The sequence below is a fragment of the Mus musculus genome, chromosome 2 (genome assembly GCF_000001635.26).
Source record: "Mus musculus strain C57BL/6J chromosome 2, GRCm38.p6 C57BL/6J".
NCBI classification, from domain to species: domain Eukaryota; kingdom Metazoa; phylum Chordata; class Mammalia; order Rodentia; family Muridae; genus Mus; species Mus musculus.
The window spans coordinates 104,158,481-104,177,280 of NC_000068.7; the positions used below are offsets into that span (position 1 = coordinate 104,158,481).

At 44.3% G+C, this 18,800-nt stretch overlaps 1 protein-coding gene across 6 annotated transcripts in view; it reads right to left on the reverse strand.

The window, feature by feature from the left end:
* Nucleotides 1-18,800, reverse strand: part of D430041D05Rik (RIKEN cDNA D430041D05 gene) — a 268,798-nt gene that overhangs the window by 15,408 nt on the left and 234,590 nt on the right. For all 6 annotated transcript variants that reach the window (XM_006499487.4, XM_006499483.3, XM_011239527.2 and 3 more), the window contains one exon: nt 9,358-9,708. In XM_006499487.4, the coding sequence (XP_006499550.1) occupies nt 9,358-9,708 (351 nt within the window). The remainder of the gene's footprint in view (nt 1-9,357; nt 9,709-18,800) is intronic.

Below are 18,800 nucleotides of genomic sequence, written 5' to 3' on the forward strand. Positions count from 1 at the left end.
TACCAAAGAAGCAAGTTTCAAGTTTCAGCTGTCCAGACATAAAACAAAAAATAACATTGTAACAAATGGTTTTAAAGCGTTAATTGACCTGGGCTGATGGCTCAGTGGTTAGGTGCACATACTATTCATAGGCTCCACGTTCAGTTCCCAGCACCCATATCAGGCAGCTCACAGCTGCCTGTTACTTCAGCTCTAACACCCTTTTCTGGCCCGACGGGAATTGCACTCACATGTATAACAAATAATTCACGTTCTCACATAATTTAAAATAAAGATACATTTTAAAAAGTATTAACTGACAAAATTGGATTGTCACTAGGAATGATAGAGCATACTCAAAAAAACAACTTTCAGATGTTAAACAGGGTTCTTGAGATAAATCTCTCAGTTGTCAGGGAATTAAAGTGTGCATTAAGAATTAATACACAGCTGGGCGGTGGTGGCACACGCCTTTAATCCCAGCACTTGGGAGGCAGAGGCAGGTGAATTTCTGAGTTTGAGGCCAGCTTGGTCTACAAAGTGAGTTCCAGGACAGCCAGAGCTACACAGAGAAACCCTGTCTCAAAAAACAAACAAACAAACAAACAAATAAACAAACAAACAAACCCCCAAAAAACCAAAACCAAAAAACAAACAAACAAAAAAGAATTAATACACAGAGAATTAAGAAACTTGGAAATAGAACTGAGGAAAAATGAATTGCAGAAACAAAAAGGAAGAATGGAAAGAAGGAAGAAAGGAAGGAAGGAAGGAAGGAAGGAAGGATGAAAGAAAGAAAGAAAGGAAGGAAGGAAGGAAGGAAGGAAGAAAGAAAGGAAGAAAGAAAGAAAGGAAACTGAAAATGTGAGAAGAAAAGATGCCGAGTTAGGAGATGAGCAGGCCTGACATGTAAGTCTAGGTGCTGAAGGGCAGAAGTGGGAGAATGGTGTTGAGGGACCTCCTACATTGTTCTCATTTTATCTTCTTAGGCAGAGTGCTCTATCCACTGGGCCATCTTCACACATCTGTGAAACCATTTTGACAGACCTTCAGATGTACACAAAAGCAGCTTATCTGATTTGACCCGTCCCTTATTTCATGATGGCTCCTCGGTTGTGGACGGATTGAAAACCATTGTCCTGGATGTCTTCCCAGCCGTACCCTCCACAATTCTCAACAGTTCTACAAGTGAAGTGCTCCCTTCCCCAAGTAAAGGGGCTAGCAACCCCTCTGTCTTGTCTTGTCTCTGATGCTATTCAGCAAAGAGGGCAGACATCTATTTTTATCTCTGGTTCTTGGGAGGCCTATTCTGGACCCAGCATAGTTCGCCAGCCAAGAAAAGCTTCCTATGTTGCCTGTCTAATAGTTAATCACTAAAAAGTCTGAACTTCTGTTGAGCAGTAAAGGAGTCCCCTTTATTGGTAAGCATTTTCGGGCATAACACACACAACTACCAAGGAAAACAGACCCCACACTCTTGGGTTATGTCCTTAGAACTTTGGTAGTCACATAAACAGCAGAGAGGTGGCCATTGTCATGTGTGCACGGGCTAAGAAAAATCTTCCTACATTTCCCTCTGCATAAGTTGCAGAGGTTCTATGTGCCCTGTCTCCCATCACAGTCCCCTTCCTGGGTCCATGCATTTATTATTTCTGGGTCCAGCATTTATTAGGTCTCATATGGTGGGGGCCCACTACCTCTTTTGTTACTAGAAGCTATTATTCAAAACTATTGATGGCACCCAAGTTCTTAATTCCATAATTAAGCTTGTTGGGCTCAGTTTGGCATTCAAGAATACATCTTTTGGATTTAGGGGTTTGGAGAGGGTACCCTTCCTTTGACAGGAAAAGCTGGAGACTCAGAAGTGAAGGCAGCCTTTATTTTTTTTTCCATTTTTTATTAGGTATTTAGCTCATTTACATTTCCAATGCTATACCAAAAGTCCCCCATACCCACCCACCCCCACTTCCCTGCCCACCCACTCCCCCTTTTTGGCCCTGGTGTTCCCCTGTACTGGGGCATATAAAGTTTGCAAGTCCAATGGGCCTCTCTTTCCAGTGATGGCCGACTAGGCCATCTTTTGATATATATGCAGCTAGAGTCAAGAGCTCCAACAGATTGGGAAAGGATCATTACCTATCCTAAATCAGATAGGGGACTAATATCCAACATATATAAAGAACTCAAGAAGGTGGACTTCAGAAAATCAAATAACCCCATTAAAAAATGGGGCTCAGAACGGAGCAAAGAATTCTCACCTGAGGAATACCGAATGGCAGAGAAACACCTGAAAAAATGTTCAACATTCCTTAATCATCAGGGAAATGCAAATCAAAACAACCCTGAGATTCCACCTCACACCAGTCAGAATGGCTAAGATCAAAAATTCAGGTGACAGCAGATGCTGGCGTGGATGTGGAGAAAGAGGAACACTCCTCCATTGTTGGTGGGATTGCAGGCTTGTACAACCACTCTGGAAATCAGTCTGGCGGTTCCTCAGAAAATTGGACATAGTACTACCAGAGGATCCAGCAATACCTCTCCTGGGCATATATCCAGAAGATGCCCCAACGGGTAAGAAGGACACATGCTCCACTATGTTCATAGCAGCCTTATTTATAATAGCCAGAAGCTGGAAAGAACCCAGATGCCCCTCAACAGAGGAATGGATACAGAAAATGTGGTACATCTACACAATGGAGTACTACTCAGCTATTAAAAAGAATGAATTTATGAAATTCCTAGCCAAATGGATGGACCTGGAGGGCATCATCCTGAGTGAGGTAACACATTCACAAAGAAACTCACACAATATGTACTCACTGATAAGTGGATATTAGCCCCAAACCTAGGATACCCAAGATATAAGATACAATTTGCTAAACACATGAAACTCAAGAAGAATGAAGACTGAAGTGAAGGCAGCCTTTATAAATGGGTTTCAGATCTCCGTGGCTGAAAGAGGCTTCGTGTAATTAAATAGGGAAATCTTTAGTCTCAGACATTTGGTGGTAATGTGAAAAGATTGAAGGTGATGTTCAGGCCCACCTGTGTTAGGGGTGAAGGATCAGAGGGAGCCATCCTCCCTAGCAATCTCTGTGGAGTCAGCACAGACAAGCAGGGACCTCCTATGAGCATGCATCTACCAAGAAGGAGACAGCCGGATACGTAAACCTCAAGGGCAGCATTACAAAAAGAAAGGTGGATAGGAGCTTCCTAGTCGGAGCAGGCCTGGGGTCCCTGGGCTTTGTATAGCAGGAGAAGGTAGACTCATAGGCCAAAGCTAAGCTGTCCTCATTAGGAGCTGCACCAGTCAGTCTTGCTTTACTATAACTACCCAAGAGAACTTATCATCCAAGAAAAGTTTTTTTTTTCTTTTTATACTTTGACTCAGAGATTGAGATGCTTCAGAATATGGTTGGTTGGCTCAATTGCATTGTTCTTGTGGTAGTGCATCATAGAAGGTATCCTCATGGTTTAGGTGTGTGTGTGTGTGTGTGTGTGTGTGTGTGTGTGAGGGAGAGAGAGAGAGAGAGAGGAGAGAAAGAGAGAGAGAGAGAAAGAGAGAGAGAGAGAGAGAGAGAGAGAGAGAGAGAGAGAGAGAGAGAGAGAGAGAGACTGGGGTTCCATCACTCCTTTTATGTAGGAGGAGCTTAGCCAAGCAGGCCCTGGTGCAATGCTGGCACATGTGCAACTGATACTCCCCCCCTGAGCCAATGCAGAATCTGCCAGCACAGCTAGAGATGGCCGATGCTGGACCGGGCAATAGAGGGAGCCATTGAGAAAAGACACCACATCTGTCTACTAGAGAGCCAATGAGATGCTGGGAGCGGGTTTGCCCAGTTCCTGTAATAAACCAGTCTGCTTTTGCCACTGACCCAACTCCTAGAATCTGTGTCATTGACTCTTCACCTTCTTACTCTCATTCCCAAGGGTCTTGGTTGGGGTCCCAAGCAACACTTTTAAAGGCCTATCCCAGTGATCTGAATATAACCCCTCCCTAACTAGGCTTCATCTCTTAAAAAAGACTCTATCACTTATCAATAGTACCATGGCTCAGGGGACAGTTCAGAGCTGAACTACAGAAGAAAGCCTTGTCCTAGGTCAGCAATCCAGAAAAGCACCCACTCTCTTCATATCCAGTTACAGGTGACTTTGTACAGATTGAGTCATGTAGAAGGATAGTTCTGATTTATTTGACGATGGGGGCTTGACAATTAAAATCTAACTCCAAGGAGGAATAAAGCACGTTGTTGATCTATCAGACAACCAAGAGCAATGGATGGGGCACTGCCTGAGTGCTATGGATGAGCATTGTCCAAGCTCTCTGCCTCAAAGAGAGCAAGAGACATCGAGGCCACTTTCCTTATTTCAATATATGAGGATACTGAAGCCCAGAGAGGTCAACAGATGTGTCAAAAATCACAAAGGCCACGAAGCACACTGCCTATAATTCAGAGCTGGGGAGGAGGGTCAGTACAGAGGACATGGCTTTAAACCTGAGGTTGGTTCTTATCTGATCCTTCACAGCTGTTTGGCCTCAGCTACGTTAACATCTCTTGCCTTCTGCCCCATTAGGCACAGAGGAGAATAGAATCACACGCTGATTTCAAAGCTGCTTTCAAATTTTTTAAAATCCTCATGTATGTGTGTGTATGTACTGTGTGACTATATGCCCCAGGTATGCAGGTGTCCAGTGAAGCCAGAAGTGGGCATCGGTTCCTCTGGAGCTGGGGTTCTAGGTGGTTGTGAGATACCTGATGTGGGTGCTGGGAATTGAACTCAGGTCCTCTGGAAGAGCATCAGTCGCTCCTAACCACTGAGTTCTCTCTCCAGCTCCTCAAAGCTGTTCGCAAGCTTTCTAGTTGAATCTGAAATGGGGGGCAAGGGGGAGTTATGGAACCTTTAGGAGGCAGGGCTTAGCCGAAGGAAGTAGTTTGTTGACAGCAGGTCCTTGGGGGTATCTTGTCTCTAGTCTCCTCTTTCCTCAAAACACGGCCAGACTCTGAAGTCATGAGCTAGTTTTCCTTCTTCAGGCTGTTCCCTTAGGCATTTGGTCACAGTGACATGATGGTAACTAATGCAGTGGGCAGGGAGAGGCGTTCTCCAGCCTTTTTTCTTCCCATGCAGTAGCCCTCCTGTAGATCCAGTGACATTCCTAAGTTTAATGGAGCATGCTTTGGTCAAACATCAAGAGCTCTGCTCGTTTTCACGGGCAGGGCCCAGGGTTGAGCAAGAGCAAAGAGCCTTGTGTCAGTATAGCATAGTGACCCTGCCTTCAAGGATCCAGAGAGCGTCAGGATGCACGATCAACAGTAACCAGTCGGGATCATCCCCTCCAATTCCTTACCCACCTGGCCAGATGGAAGCTCAGGACAGATTCAAATTTATTTGGAGAAATATGAGCAATGTGATATATTGTGAATCCAGGTGCTATGGCTGTGGTGGCTATAAACATGCCTGATATGTTTGGGAGAGGACTCTTCTGTCTTTAAGGGGGAAGGAGGAACACAAGCTTGTTAAGCCTACTTACTTGCCTCCCGTACTAGACCAGTGACAGGAATAGAAAAAGCTCCTCCAAATCGAGTCAGCTTCCGTATGAGAAGAACCTACACCATGCATGTAGATATTTGCATTTTCATTAGAGCTGGAAGGACATCCCTACAGTTCCCATTTAATCAGAGGATGGAAATCAAGTGGGCGTCAGTGATAGGCAGCAACAGGTTTTCACCCATTTCTGCAATTAAGAGCTGTTCACATGGCCCCTGGGTCCAGGGATTCCACAACTGGGGATTCAAATGTCTGCAGATGGAATGTCCTCAAAAAGAAAACTGAAGTCTGTACTGAGCACACACAGACATTTCTTAAAATTATTCCCCAAATAAGGGAGATGACAGCAATCACATAGTGTCTGGGTTATGCCTTTCTAAATGACCTAGAGGTGACATAGGAGCATATATGTAGGGCACATTTGCAAATGAGGCCCACAAGGAATTTGGGAACTGAGTACTGAGGAGTTTTGCTGCCTTCCGAGGGGTCTTGAACCTGTCCCCTGTGGACATCAAGGGTGACTGTTAGAAACTGGACACGTTTCTTTCGTTTTCCAAACTTGTTTCCTAACTGAGTACTTGGGGCTAATGATAGCAACATCATAGGAGGGTTGATGTGTTAGGAGAGAGCATGTCTACACAGCACTTAAACTGGTGTGCGTTCAACAATAGCAACTCAATAGATGGCAAATGTTATTATTATTATTACTGTTAATTCTTCTGTAAAGAGTCTGGTGGGCAAAATGCTTCAACCCTGATGCCTTTTTAAGAATCCTTACTCTCTCGCCAGCAGGGAAGTTGTAGGATATTTTCATTCCACTTGGCGTAGACCCATTATGGCTGCTGGCAAAATTGGATTGGTCATTAGGTGTCGAGTCCAATTTCTTTATAGATTCAAGAGGTAAAATATGATCAAAGCTTCCCAAAATGCACTGTAGAAATTCCAAGATGCCTTTCCCATGATGTAAATGCCACGAGGCTGGCCCTGGCACATTAGGAACACCAGCTCCCAATTAACCCCCGGCAGGGTTGGGAGCACTTTCTCTTTTTTTTGCAAGACACAAGGTAATAATCATGGTTATCTTGCTAAATCACTGTTTCTTTCCTTCGATTTTCACATTATCACAGTACAGGGGCCTCTGTAAGGTCTTGAGTTAAGCATCATCACCTCCACTGCATCCTGTTGGCTGTCTTCTCCTTTTGTGGAGACAGGAATCCTGTGCACTTGGCAGAGATGGAAGCCGTGACAATGAAGAGATGCTTTTTAGTGTGTTCTGCTTTGATGGCCTGCCCTCGGGCTGGTTTATGTTTCAGTCTTTACTCCTATGAAGCTCGCCCATTTTCTAATGGATTTGCCCTGCTCAGCATAAGTGACAACTCCTAATTTCAACAAACAGCTGCCTGAGTGTTCGAGTGTCCCACAATGTTTTTAAATGGCTTTACTGAGCCGAGGTGTAAGGGCTATGGCAACATCTCACTTGTCACCAATCAGAAGATTTGTCTCCATCATCTAAAGCTTTCTCTGTGAAGCCCAGGGCTCTCATGGGTTCTTAGAATCAGCCTCCATGCAGCCATCAAACAAAAGCAAAGTTTGCTCAGGACTCTGAGACGGGGCATTGAGGGTGGGTCTTAACAGAGCAGAAGGAGATGTGGGTTCAGAGAGCTGAAAAGAGTCATAGACTATAGGCCCAACAAAGCAGAACTATTTGGATAATAATGAATGATATCAAGTAATTTAGTGTGCTGGCACCATGCCAAGCAGTCTACTGAGTATTAACTAACAAGTCTAGGGTGTTTGCTAGGTGCAAGACCTGCACTAATGATTTCTCGGGAACTAATCTTATCACCACCACTATATGCAGACTCCGAGTCTCAGAACTGTGTCCTAGGATCATCTGGTTGGTGGGAGTCACTCCACTTTGTGCTAGGGGGTCAAGGTGAGAGATCCCCATAAAGAGACTGGAAAAGAGTCAATGAGATGAAGTTGGTGGCAATCAATACAGAAAGGATATGAGTGGACCTTTCCAAAGGTCAACTTCCTAGGAGGAGTATATAAAGTGTTAAGGTTGGGGTGTTTTATAGATCTATGGAAGGAAATTCTCTTCCCCAATGGGGCAGGCAGGTGCCACCTTCATGTGCATTATCAGAACACCGTTACCTTGGAAACTGTAATATGAATGATGACATGGGAAAGCATTTATAATGGCAGATATGTAAATCCATGTGAGATTTTCCCCATCTTTTTAGATCCGGGCCTTTTGAAATGTGACTTGAGTGATCTAGAGTTGCTGACATTTTCCAGGAATGTAGGTCTTCTTGAATGTATCCATCAAAGTCCTCTGATGGCAATGACAAATTTATATTCCTGAGACCTGAGCACTGATTAAAAGTATATGTTTTAAATTATGTTAAGAAGACATATGAGTGGCAAATGAAACCATGAAAAGGCGCTTAACACAGTATCATTATAGGAATGCAAAACAAACAAACAAACAAACACCATAATGAGGCCTACCTCAAACTCATTAGGATAACTATTTTCAAGAGACTAAAAAGTTACAACATGAGTGAGATGTAAAGAAATAAAAAAATTCATTGTTGGAGAGAATGAAAAAATGGTACACTATTGCAGAAAATAATATGTCAATAGAAAACAGAATTCTGTTTGCCTCAGTACTCCCCCTCATGGGTAGATACCCAGAATAATGAAAGCAAGAACTGGAAAAGATATGTGTGTGAGATATGTGTGTAGCTAACCTACTGTGGCACAAAGGTGAAGACAACTAAAATCCTTACACATTGGCAGACAAAATGATACAGTGTGGTATGTACACTTGAATATTATTCAGTCTTAAAATTTAGGAAGGGCCTTCTGATGCCACTACATGGACAAAACTTGAAATTTATGTTAAGTGAAATATACCAATCAATCATATAAGGACAAAGATTAATTTATAGACAGAGGTAGAGTGTTGGTTTCCAGGACTATGAGGGGAGATGAAGGGAGTCGTCTTCTAATGAGTACAGAGGATCATGTTGGCAAGATGAAGAAGTAGTTGCACAAGGATGTTAAAGTGTATGATGACACCAAACTGTGTACTTTAAAATGGTTAATATGCTGAGAGCTGGGGGCTGGAGAGATGGCTTAAGAGCATGCTCGTTTGGAAGCTGAGGGTTCCATTCCCAGTACCAAACGACAACTCACAAATGTCTATAACTTAAGCTTCTAGGGGACTGGACACCCTTTGCTATAAAACAGAAATAGTCTCAGAGGTTCATTATACAGAGTGCATAACATTCGAGCAATGCCCAGTTCAGCACCCTGCATAAGGATTTAACTCTTGTGTACCTAGGAAGAACTTCCTTCTTACCAGGAAGTAGCTTATTGTTCATATTTATTTATTTTTTACCAAGAGAAACTGAAAGCAACTTCCTGAAGTTCCAAAGCCAGAAAGTGGTTGAGGTGAGATTCCTGGTCAAGCCACCTGGCTCACAGTCTACGTTCTTAGCCACCAGGACACACAGGCCCTTCACACAGGCCTCGTTGATATTTTTTTGGACATTTAAGTTGAGATTCATGTTTGAAAATGGAGAAAACCACCAGCGAGTGGAGAATGGATTAACCCTTTCAGGGGTGATGGCAGAAAAGGAAATGTGAGGAACCTGTCCCCCAAGAACAAGGTTTGGCTGTGGAACATGAGTGGAGTGTGAGAAAAGACTCCAGCACGGCTTGTCCCTAAATTCCAAAATTCTTGCTCTGGGTCCCCCGTTGGAATCTAGTGGGGAGAGCAAACCCAGCGATGGTAGGTGAACAGGAGATGGGGCTTACCGGCCGGGGCAGACTGTACTGGTACATTTCCGGTCGGTAGGTGGGCACCCACTGCACCCCAGCCCTGGGCCGTGTCATGGTCCCCGGAGCACTGGTCACCACCTCTGAGTACGGCAGGTGCTGGGTGGAGCCGTAGGTCTCCTGGTGCCGGCTCTGGCCTGCATGGCCAGCAGATGCCAGGCTAAAGGCTTCCTCTAAAAGCATGTGCATCTGCTGTCGGACTTCGTCGATGGAAGGCTGCGAGCTCAGTGTGGAGGTCTCGGAGTGGCCCTTCGCCTGCCGCGCCCTGCCGTAGCCCCGGGGCTCGTGGACTCTGTCCACGTTGGTCTCTTCTATGATCTCGGGCTCAGTCTGTGGGATCAAACAGAGCGATTTGTTAATGAAGTGCTTTTCCGGATCCTAAACTCTTCGCTGGGATGAGTCAAGGAGCCTGTGCTATGCTAACGTAAGTCATAGCCAGTGTGCTCTGTCTAGGAATTCCCACGACAGGAGCTGTCGGCTAGGTTTTACAGGAGCTGTTGTCGTCTTCAGGTCTCCACAGCTACACCAGTGTGGCAGACTTGCTAATTAGCATAATAATGAGAAATGGCTTTCACTGATTAAATTAACGGCATTCTCAAAAAATCTTTGATGCCTTTGGGTATAAGAATCTGGAGCACCGTGTAGCCTATACCCCAAAGGCCGGCAAATCGCTATAAATGAGCCTGGGTCCAGCCATTGATTAGGGAATTGTTGGTTCCGTGACTCCATTTATTACGGGGAGCAACGCAATCTTCCTTCTACATACAGATGATCTACAAGTATAATGTGACATGAATGAACAGCTCTGAATGGGGCCGGGTGTCCTGTTTTCATGAGCATGCCACAGGATTCAGATGTCTGCTCAAGCTTGAAATCTATTGATCTAGACCGTTCTCTTTCACCTGCCTCTGTGAGCAGGGTAGATAACTGAGTCCCATTAGCATTCGGAGAAGTCCCCATGGACTGACATCTTAGGTTGCCTATTGATGAAGGTATGTTTAGTAAATTGTGTGTTATGTTCTGTGGAATGCCTGTGAGTGCTTATTTATTATCAGTTCTAAGGCACACTGTCACACTGGCCATGCACAACCCTCAGAATGCAAAAAGCAGGAGACGAGGGATGGCTCAGGTGGTACAGTAACTGTTACGGCAAGTGACAGATCTAAGGTGCACGGAGAAGCGAAAAACTAGGGCATTAAGGATACCCGGCCTGGGGGGGGGCTGCTTTCCTTCCACTTTGTCATAAGTAAAAAGATGACATACTGCTTGTCAGAGGATCGAACAAGGAATCAGCGAATGTCTCAGTGAAGATCTAGACTAGTAGGACAGGGTGCAAACACGATGAAGGTAGTCTCCAGCATCAGCACGCTCATCACCACTATTCCTGTTAGCCACACAGATGCTCCTGAATTTGAATGACTGTGTATATGAGTCACTTGGCTGCATAAAATATATACTGTAGGAAGGTATCAGTGGGTATCATTCACACAGGTAAGTCTTGCTCTCAAAGATCCCAGACGTCAGAGCTATGCTATATTCATGTTTGTGCCGGATAGTTCTATGTCAACTTGACACAGGCTAAAGTCATCGGAAAGGAGGGAACCTCATATGAAAATGCTTCTATAAGATCAGGCTATAGACAAGCCTATACGGCATTTTCTTAACTAGTGATTAATGTGGGAGGGCCCAGCCTATTGTGGGTGGTGCCATCATGGGCTGGTGGTTATGGGTTCTATAAAAGAGCTGCCCAAGCAAGCCATGATGATCAGAGGAGTAAGCAGCACTCCTCCACGGCCTCTGCCCCAGCTCCTGCCTTCAGGTTCCTGACTTCCTTCAATGATGGACTTCAAATAATGGATGTGTAAGCTTTTTCTCCCCAACTTGCTTTGGGTCACAGTGTTTTATCACAGCAATAGAAATCCTAACAAAGGCTGGGCAGTGGTAGCGCAAGCCTTTAATTCCAGCACTTGGGAGGCAGAGGCAGGTGGATTTCCGCCAGCCTGGTCTACAGAGTGAGTTCCAGGACAGCCAGGGCTATACAGAAAAACCCTGTCTCGAAAAAAAGAAAAATCCTAAAAAAGATGGTGCTGTAAAAACACTTTTACTTTTTGTTAGTATTAACTTAGTACATATACATTTGTGAATAAATTAAAAACACAGCATGAAAAAGAAGTTAGGCATCTCGTCTACTCTTGTTGCCAAGTGAGAACTTGTCTGTATGTAGTTAAAGATCAAAAGTAGGCTCTCCATGTACCTTAAGACTAGGTTTGTTAGCAAACAATTATAGTAACAATAGCAAACAATTTCAAGTATTATTTTATTTTAACATACACAAAAGCAGGTCATGGGATAGAACATAAAATTATCCCTTTATACGAGGACACATATGCCACTGGGGCAGTTTTAGAGAAAGGACTTTTGATCGTTGTCTGGGAAGTGGGTTTTCTTTTTTATTTTTCTTTTTTATTAGATATTTTCTTTATTTATATTTCAAATGCTGATTCCCTCTGAAAACCCCCTATCCCCTCCTCCCTCTCCCTGCTCACCAACCCACCCACTCCAGCTTCCTGGCCCTGGCATTCCCCTATACTGGGGCATAGAGCTTTCACAGGACCAAGGGCCTCTCCTCCCATTGATGACCAACAAGGCCATCCTCTGCTACATATGCAGCTGGAGCCAACAATGTTCCAAGTAAATGGCCCCAAGAAACAAGCTGGAAGTGGGTTTCCTAAAAGCCAGCACACCCGGCTGTTAAGATTTTGTTTGGAGATATCCTCTAAATAATGAATCTGACTTCTAGAAGAACGTTTCTATATAAAGCAGAGAACATTTGGAGTTGAATTCAAAGCCTAAGGGTCTTTAATTCACGCTCCATTGTAAAGGAGAGGAATCTGAGGCCAGAGCAATTAAATGATTTGCTCAAAGTTGCCCGGCGGTGGGCATGTTGACCTGGGCATATCCCACTGTCCTCTGGGCTCATCAATGCTGGTTCCTACCCCCACATGGCCTTCCTCCCCACATTTTCAATTCTTCCTAGTACAGAATGGATATTTGGTGCCAGATTACCCCCAGGAAGGAGATTAATGTCACCGAGGTGAGCTGAGCTAACTTTTTGCCACTTTTCAGTACTGTTACACATCTGTAGTCAGAAAAGTAAATATATTGTGTGAATGTAGAGTTGTGTGTTAGGCAGGGCAAGGGTCTTAGTAATGCTCCTTACCCTTCATCTCCTCCTTAAGATCCTTGGGGTGGGGCTGTGCAATGTGTGGGGTGGGGTGGTGGTGGGGGTGAGCAGGGCACCGCTCTGAATTGGGTTAGTGAAGGTTAGCACTGCCTTTGGTACAGGGAAGTAGACACTGCCCTGACTTCCCTCAGTAATGAACAGGGCCGTGAAGTGTAGGGCAAAATAAACACCCTTGTCCCCCAGATGCCGTGCTCACGGTGTTCCGTCACAGCGACAGAAACCCCAACTAAGACACTGTCTCATGAATTCCAACTGTCCTAGGAAGGGCCACATCCCTCCTAACACCACAGTCCTTTGAGTCATCTGATGTCCACCTAGGAAGGGAAACACCTTCCAAACCCTCTGCCTGCAGAAGGGGGTCATGCTTGTTCTGGTTTTAATGGGACAAATACCGCTTTCAGCCTTAGTTGCTCTTTAGGCTGTGTTAAGGAGACAGCAATTAGTAAAATTGTGACCTGACCCCAAAGGACTATCCTTCAATGACTATAAGCTGGCAGAGGTGAGAAGCTGACATGCCAGGTATTGTTCCCAGAGCTTTGCATACACTGACATTTTAACTCTTACGATAACCTACTGCAATATTAACACGTATGATTATTTTTATTGTACAGATGAGAAAGATAAGGCACTGAAAAGTCAAACAAAGCCCTCGTCCACTGTACACACACAAACAGAACTTTTCCCATCCCATAGGTGTGTGCTCTGATCAAAGCAGGAACAGTCTTCTGAGACAAGGACAGAGATACAATAATTACTAAGATTGTCTCAGAGACCATGAGGATAGATGCATCACTATATAAGCAGAAGTGCTTCTCAGCAATATCTGTCAATAAGCAGTTAGCTGTTCCCAACTGCTCCTTGGGGGTTATGAACTCCTCTGGGGTTCCGTCTGGGTTATGCCATCCATAGCCCTCAATCCAGAGCTCTATGTCTGAAGCCATTGATCAGCTGCTAAGTGAAAGAAATCCATATAGCGGGTGTTCACGTTTGCTTGAGGACCTGTGCTATGCTTGCCCTGTGAGGAGGAGTCTACCGCATGTATTGCCTTGCTTAGCCTCACAGGTACATAAAACAGATGTGTCCATTTTCAGATGGCGGTACTGTGACCACTGGTTTACTTGGCCCTTGCCCCTTCCCTTCCCTTCTGTTCACTTATGATGTCTTATGCTTAGACATACACATATGAAGCCTTCCCACATTGATGGTGGGCTTGAGTGCAGAGTCTGTCTGGAGTCGTATTTGGGAATGAGAATGTATATTTAAGGCTATTTAACCTGCAAGTTAGCGTATTTACTTCTCAACTTCCTAGTGAAAAATCCTGGGAAATTATTTGTGTGTGTGTGTGTGTGTGTGTGTATGTGTGTGTGTGTGTGTGTATTAATCGAAGTATACTTTAGAAATTCTGAAAGGAGAAAAAACAATGAAGGAATGGCTGCTAATAATAAGAAATAGAACGCACAGATAAGCCAAACAAAGAAAATCAAACCCATTGTAATCTGCCAGAATGACTACAGCTAACACTGTGACCTCTGTGTATGTCCTTCCAAATGTTTCTATGCATAGGGAAGAGGTTATAGATCATAAATGCCCAACACCTCCAATCCCCGACCCCAGACAGAACAGAGAATGACACGTTGCCCGTGACAGCCTTCCCTTCTAAGGCACTCGTACTCCGACATCAAATCCTCTGGTTTTTGTGATAGAGAACAGGAAGTGGGGGCAGCAAACTTGAGAGAGGAAGGGTGTGGACTGCAGGGTTTTTAAAGTAGGCGTTTTCTAGAGAAGAACAAAAGTAGCTGTGACGTGTGAAGGAGAGAACTTAAAAAGGACCACATCTTAGTCAGGGGTTCTCCTGCTATGATAAATATCATGGCCAAAAGCAAACTGGTGGAAAGGGTTCGTTTGACTTGATCTTCACTTTACAACCCACCATCAAAGGAAGTCAGGTCAGGCCCTCAAGGCAGAAACCTGGAGAGAGGACCGAAAGCAGAGAAGGAATAACAGACACTGGCTTGTTCTCTATGGATGGTGCTCAGCCTGCTATTGTTGTAACCAGGGCCATCTGCCCAAGCTGTCACCACACACAGTGAGCTGGGCATGCCCACATCAAGCACTAACTCAGAAAGTGCTAAGTAGACTCATCTATAGTCCAACATTCTGGAGACACTTTCTCAGTCGAGAGTCCCTTTTCCCAGATGACTAGCTTGTGCTAGCTAATACGACATAAAACTAACCAACATGACCTCTGAGTATGATATCACATGAAAAATATGAATTGAGGATTAGAGATGTTTACAAATTACTGCTGTTAGCATAGTTCTTTGGTTTAGATACTCTTTCAAAATATCCTGTCTGTATTACGATTTTATAAACAGAAAATAAGCGGACACATGTATGTAAATGGATACAAATATGTAAAGTTTTAAAAAGTTTATTTAACTTTTATTTATGTGTATGTATGTGTGTCTGTGTGAGGATATGCCACATGCATGCAGGTGCCCTCAGAGGCCAGAAGAGGGTGTTGGAACCTTTGCAAATGGAGTCCAGGTGGTTGTAAGTCAATCTGATGTGGGCGCTGGAAGAACAGCAAATGCTCTCAACTGCTGAGCCATCTCTCCAGCCCCATGTAAAGCTTAAAAAATACACATTTGTGTGTCTATATATTATTATTATATAAGTACTATATATAATATTATATGTCAATGAATATCACTCATAAGAAATATTTTAAAGAATTTCATAACCATATTATATGGAATTTTAAGATTATACTTAATATAGCCTACTCTTTTCGATGGTCATCTGATATCTCACTATATAAAGCAAGCTGTAAAAGATATTCTTGTGACTAAACTTGTATATAGCCATGTGTTTACCCCTAGGCTAAATTCACACAAGTGAAATTGTTGGTATAGAGAATATGCATATATTTAAGGTTTGGGGTAGTTATGAATTTTCTCGTGGTAGATTACAACCTATAGAAGAAATCAAGACCATTCTTTCTCCCCTGAACACAGGGGCCCTGGTTTTGGGTGCTCTGCTGCCCTCACACAGGACAATCACCTGCAGTTCTAATCACACTGTTTTCTTTCTTTAAAAGAACTTTCTATATTTGGTTTCTTTATTATTTTATGTGTTGAAGTATTTTGCCTAGGTGTGTGTGTGTGTGTGTGTGTGTGTGTGTGCATGCGCGCACTGTGTTCATGCCTGCAGAGGTCAGAAGGAGTTGGATCCCCTAGAACCTGAGTTACAGACAGTTGTGAGTGGCCAGGTGCATTCTGGGAATTGGTCCTGGGTCCACTTGAAGAGCAGAATGTATTCCTTATTACTGAGTCAACTCTTGGGCCCTACATGTTATTTTCCAAAGAGCAAGGGAGTCTCATACAGCAAGGCTGCCTACACAGTGGGTAAAAATTTATGTGACCTCAGTTTCTTTCTGAAACTCCCTGGGAACAAATTTGAGGGACATTATAGCTCTGCTAGGGACTCCATAGGACATATGAAACTACTTCACAAACTTAGTCCTACTGTTTGGCCTTGGGGAATATTTTGTAGCCTGAAGTCTTCAACAAAATTAATAACTAGTTTTGAAAAAAATACACTAATGGAAAGATGAGCTACTGACCAGCAGAAAATATTAGAATCTATATTCAGGATATGTAAATGACATTGATAAATGAATAAGAGATATCCAGTTTAAAAATGGTACATTATGCTTGAAAAGATACCTCAACAAAGGACATTATCAAAATGTCCAATTTGCAGGTATCATCAGTAACTGGGAAAATTGTATCCCTTCAGATTCAGTAGAATGAGTTAAATAAAAACAGTCTAATAACAGTGAATGCTGGTGAGGCAGAGAAATAGGGTTGAATAGTCATTGCTGGCGAGAGGGAAACGGTTTGATGCTTTCTAGGTTTGCAGTTTAGAAAAAAAGTCAGACCTGTGTATCTACTCTACAAGCCAGCAACTTTATTCTGGGTTGTCTGAAACAGATGAGGGCATGTTTACAACATAGCTAAGTTCTCAGCGTATTCTTCATACTAGGTCTAAAGTGAAAACAACCTGAATATCCCACAATAGGGTGACGAATAAGCACAAGGCATTGGGTTTTTATGAGAACAGTAATAGAAAAGAACAAGACACTGGTAATGCAGTGGGATAGGCGAAGCTGATCTGGAGAAGTCAGACACATAGTACGTACTCAACAATTCATTTAGAAGAGTCCAGGAGAAGCAGGGCTGTGATGGTGGATATCAGATAGGCAGTCGCCCCTGGACAGGTAGTGCTTGAAAGAAGAGAGAGGGAACTATCTGGGGTGTATGAGAGAGAGGAAAATGTTTCGTATTTTGATTAGGCTGATGGTCACAAGGGTATGCCCATTTACTGCAGATATGAACAGTTTACTATAATATATCAGTTTCACCATGATAAAAGAAATAAAATGGGTTGGAACAGCATAGCTGGTTTGGTGGGGGCTGCTCAAGGAAGATCTGCCTAAGGAGGTGATATTACCGAAGACCTGAAGGCAAAGGGGCTGGCTATGTACTTACTACAGGGCAGTCTAACAGAAAGTCTTACGGTAGGAAAGGGCTTGGAATGTGCAACAGAGAAAGGACCATTATGGAATGAAATTGTGACCCCCAAATTCATACCCTGCAGTGGTACTCCCCAGGACCTCAGAATGTGATCCTGGTTGGAAGGTCAGAGTTTTAGAGGTTGATTAAGTTAAAATGAAGTTATCTGAGTGCACCCTAGCTCAACAGTACAGATGTCTCTCTAAGGGTGGACATATGGACACAGACATCCACAGAGGAAGACAGCGTGAGCACTTGGCAGGACTTCCATCCGCACACCAAGGAGGGAAGAGATTCTCTCCACCGCTCCCTACAGCAAACGAGTCCTGCTCACACGGTGACCCAAGACTTTGAGTCCCTAAAGCTCTGAGGACGCCAACTTCCCTTGTTGACACCATTTTGTGTCCTGGCAAACCAAGACATAACCTTGTGGCTGAAGGCCAAATTGTCAGAATTGGGACTGACCCGACAAGGTCCCAAAGGCCACAGTAAGAAGGCTGGACTGTTTTCAAAGGGCAATTGCAGACACCTAGAGACTTCTAAGCAGGAGGGAAGCGTGGCTGGAATTTATGGGGAGTTACTTAGGAGGCTCTTGCAATGCTCCAGGCAAGAAGAGATGGCAGGCGTTTGATGAGAGTGGTCATGGGCAGAGACAATGCCAGTGAGTTCCAGACATTTTGGCAAAGGACCAGCAGTGCTTGTTGATGGATTAGAAGCGGGGGGGCGGGGGGGGGGAGGGGGACGCATGCTATTTCTCCGGAGCTAATGTGTGTGGCTCTCTTCTTTGAGGTCCCTTCTCAGAAGCCACCTTCCTGAAGACCTTTACGTTTGGCTGAGACAGCAAGATCCGCTCCTGTCATTCTCTACAGCCTCAGCTTCTTCCTGGCCCTCCAGTGTCCCTCTGGCATGCCCGTGTCCATCTCTGTGCCTTTAATTCTGTTCTTCTCCTGGACTGAGTCCCCAGATGGCATGTAGTGAGACCACAACAGATATTCATGGAATGAAATGGTGCAAAAATAGTTTCGAAGCCCTAAAGAACAGCCAGCTAAAGGTCGTTAGCAGGAAAGATGTTTTCACAGTTTTAGGACGAACGAGACAGTCATATTGCAAGCGAAACTTTCAAAAGCATGCAATCTAGAATCCCAGGCACGGGCCCCAACGTAGAGGAATGTTTTACAGGTCTCTACTTTCCAGATTTGCTTCACCAGAACACTGCACTTCAGAATGCAAGACTTTGAAAAGCCCCCACCCTTGCCTCCAATTTGCCACAAGACTGTTTTCTGCCTGGTGCTAATCGGCAGCTCCACCCTGCCAGGAGAACAGTCTCCACAGATCCGACATCTGCCTGGCAAGGGCCCAGAGCAGGCTGAGGGTGGACCCCAGGCATGAGAAATGTATCTGGTTCCCTGTCTCTCTCCACCAATCACGGTCCCAGAGCCCACACAAAACACGGCAGTTTCCCCCTATTTCATGCCTGCTCTGGATCTCGCAGGCCCATGTGCCTGCCTGCCTTGCCGGAAGCAGGGATATATTTAGAAAGCTACTTCTGGAAAACAAACTCCAGGGGCTCTGCCTTTGTGGAAGGCTGACAGAGGAGTGGG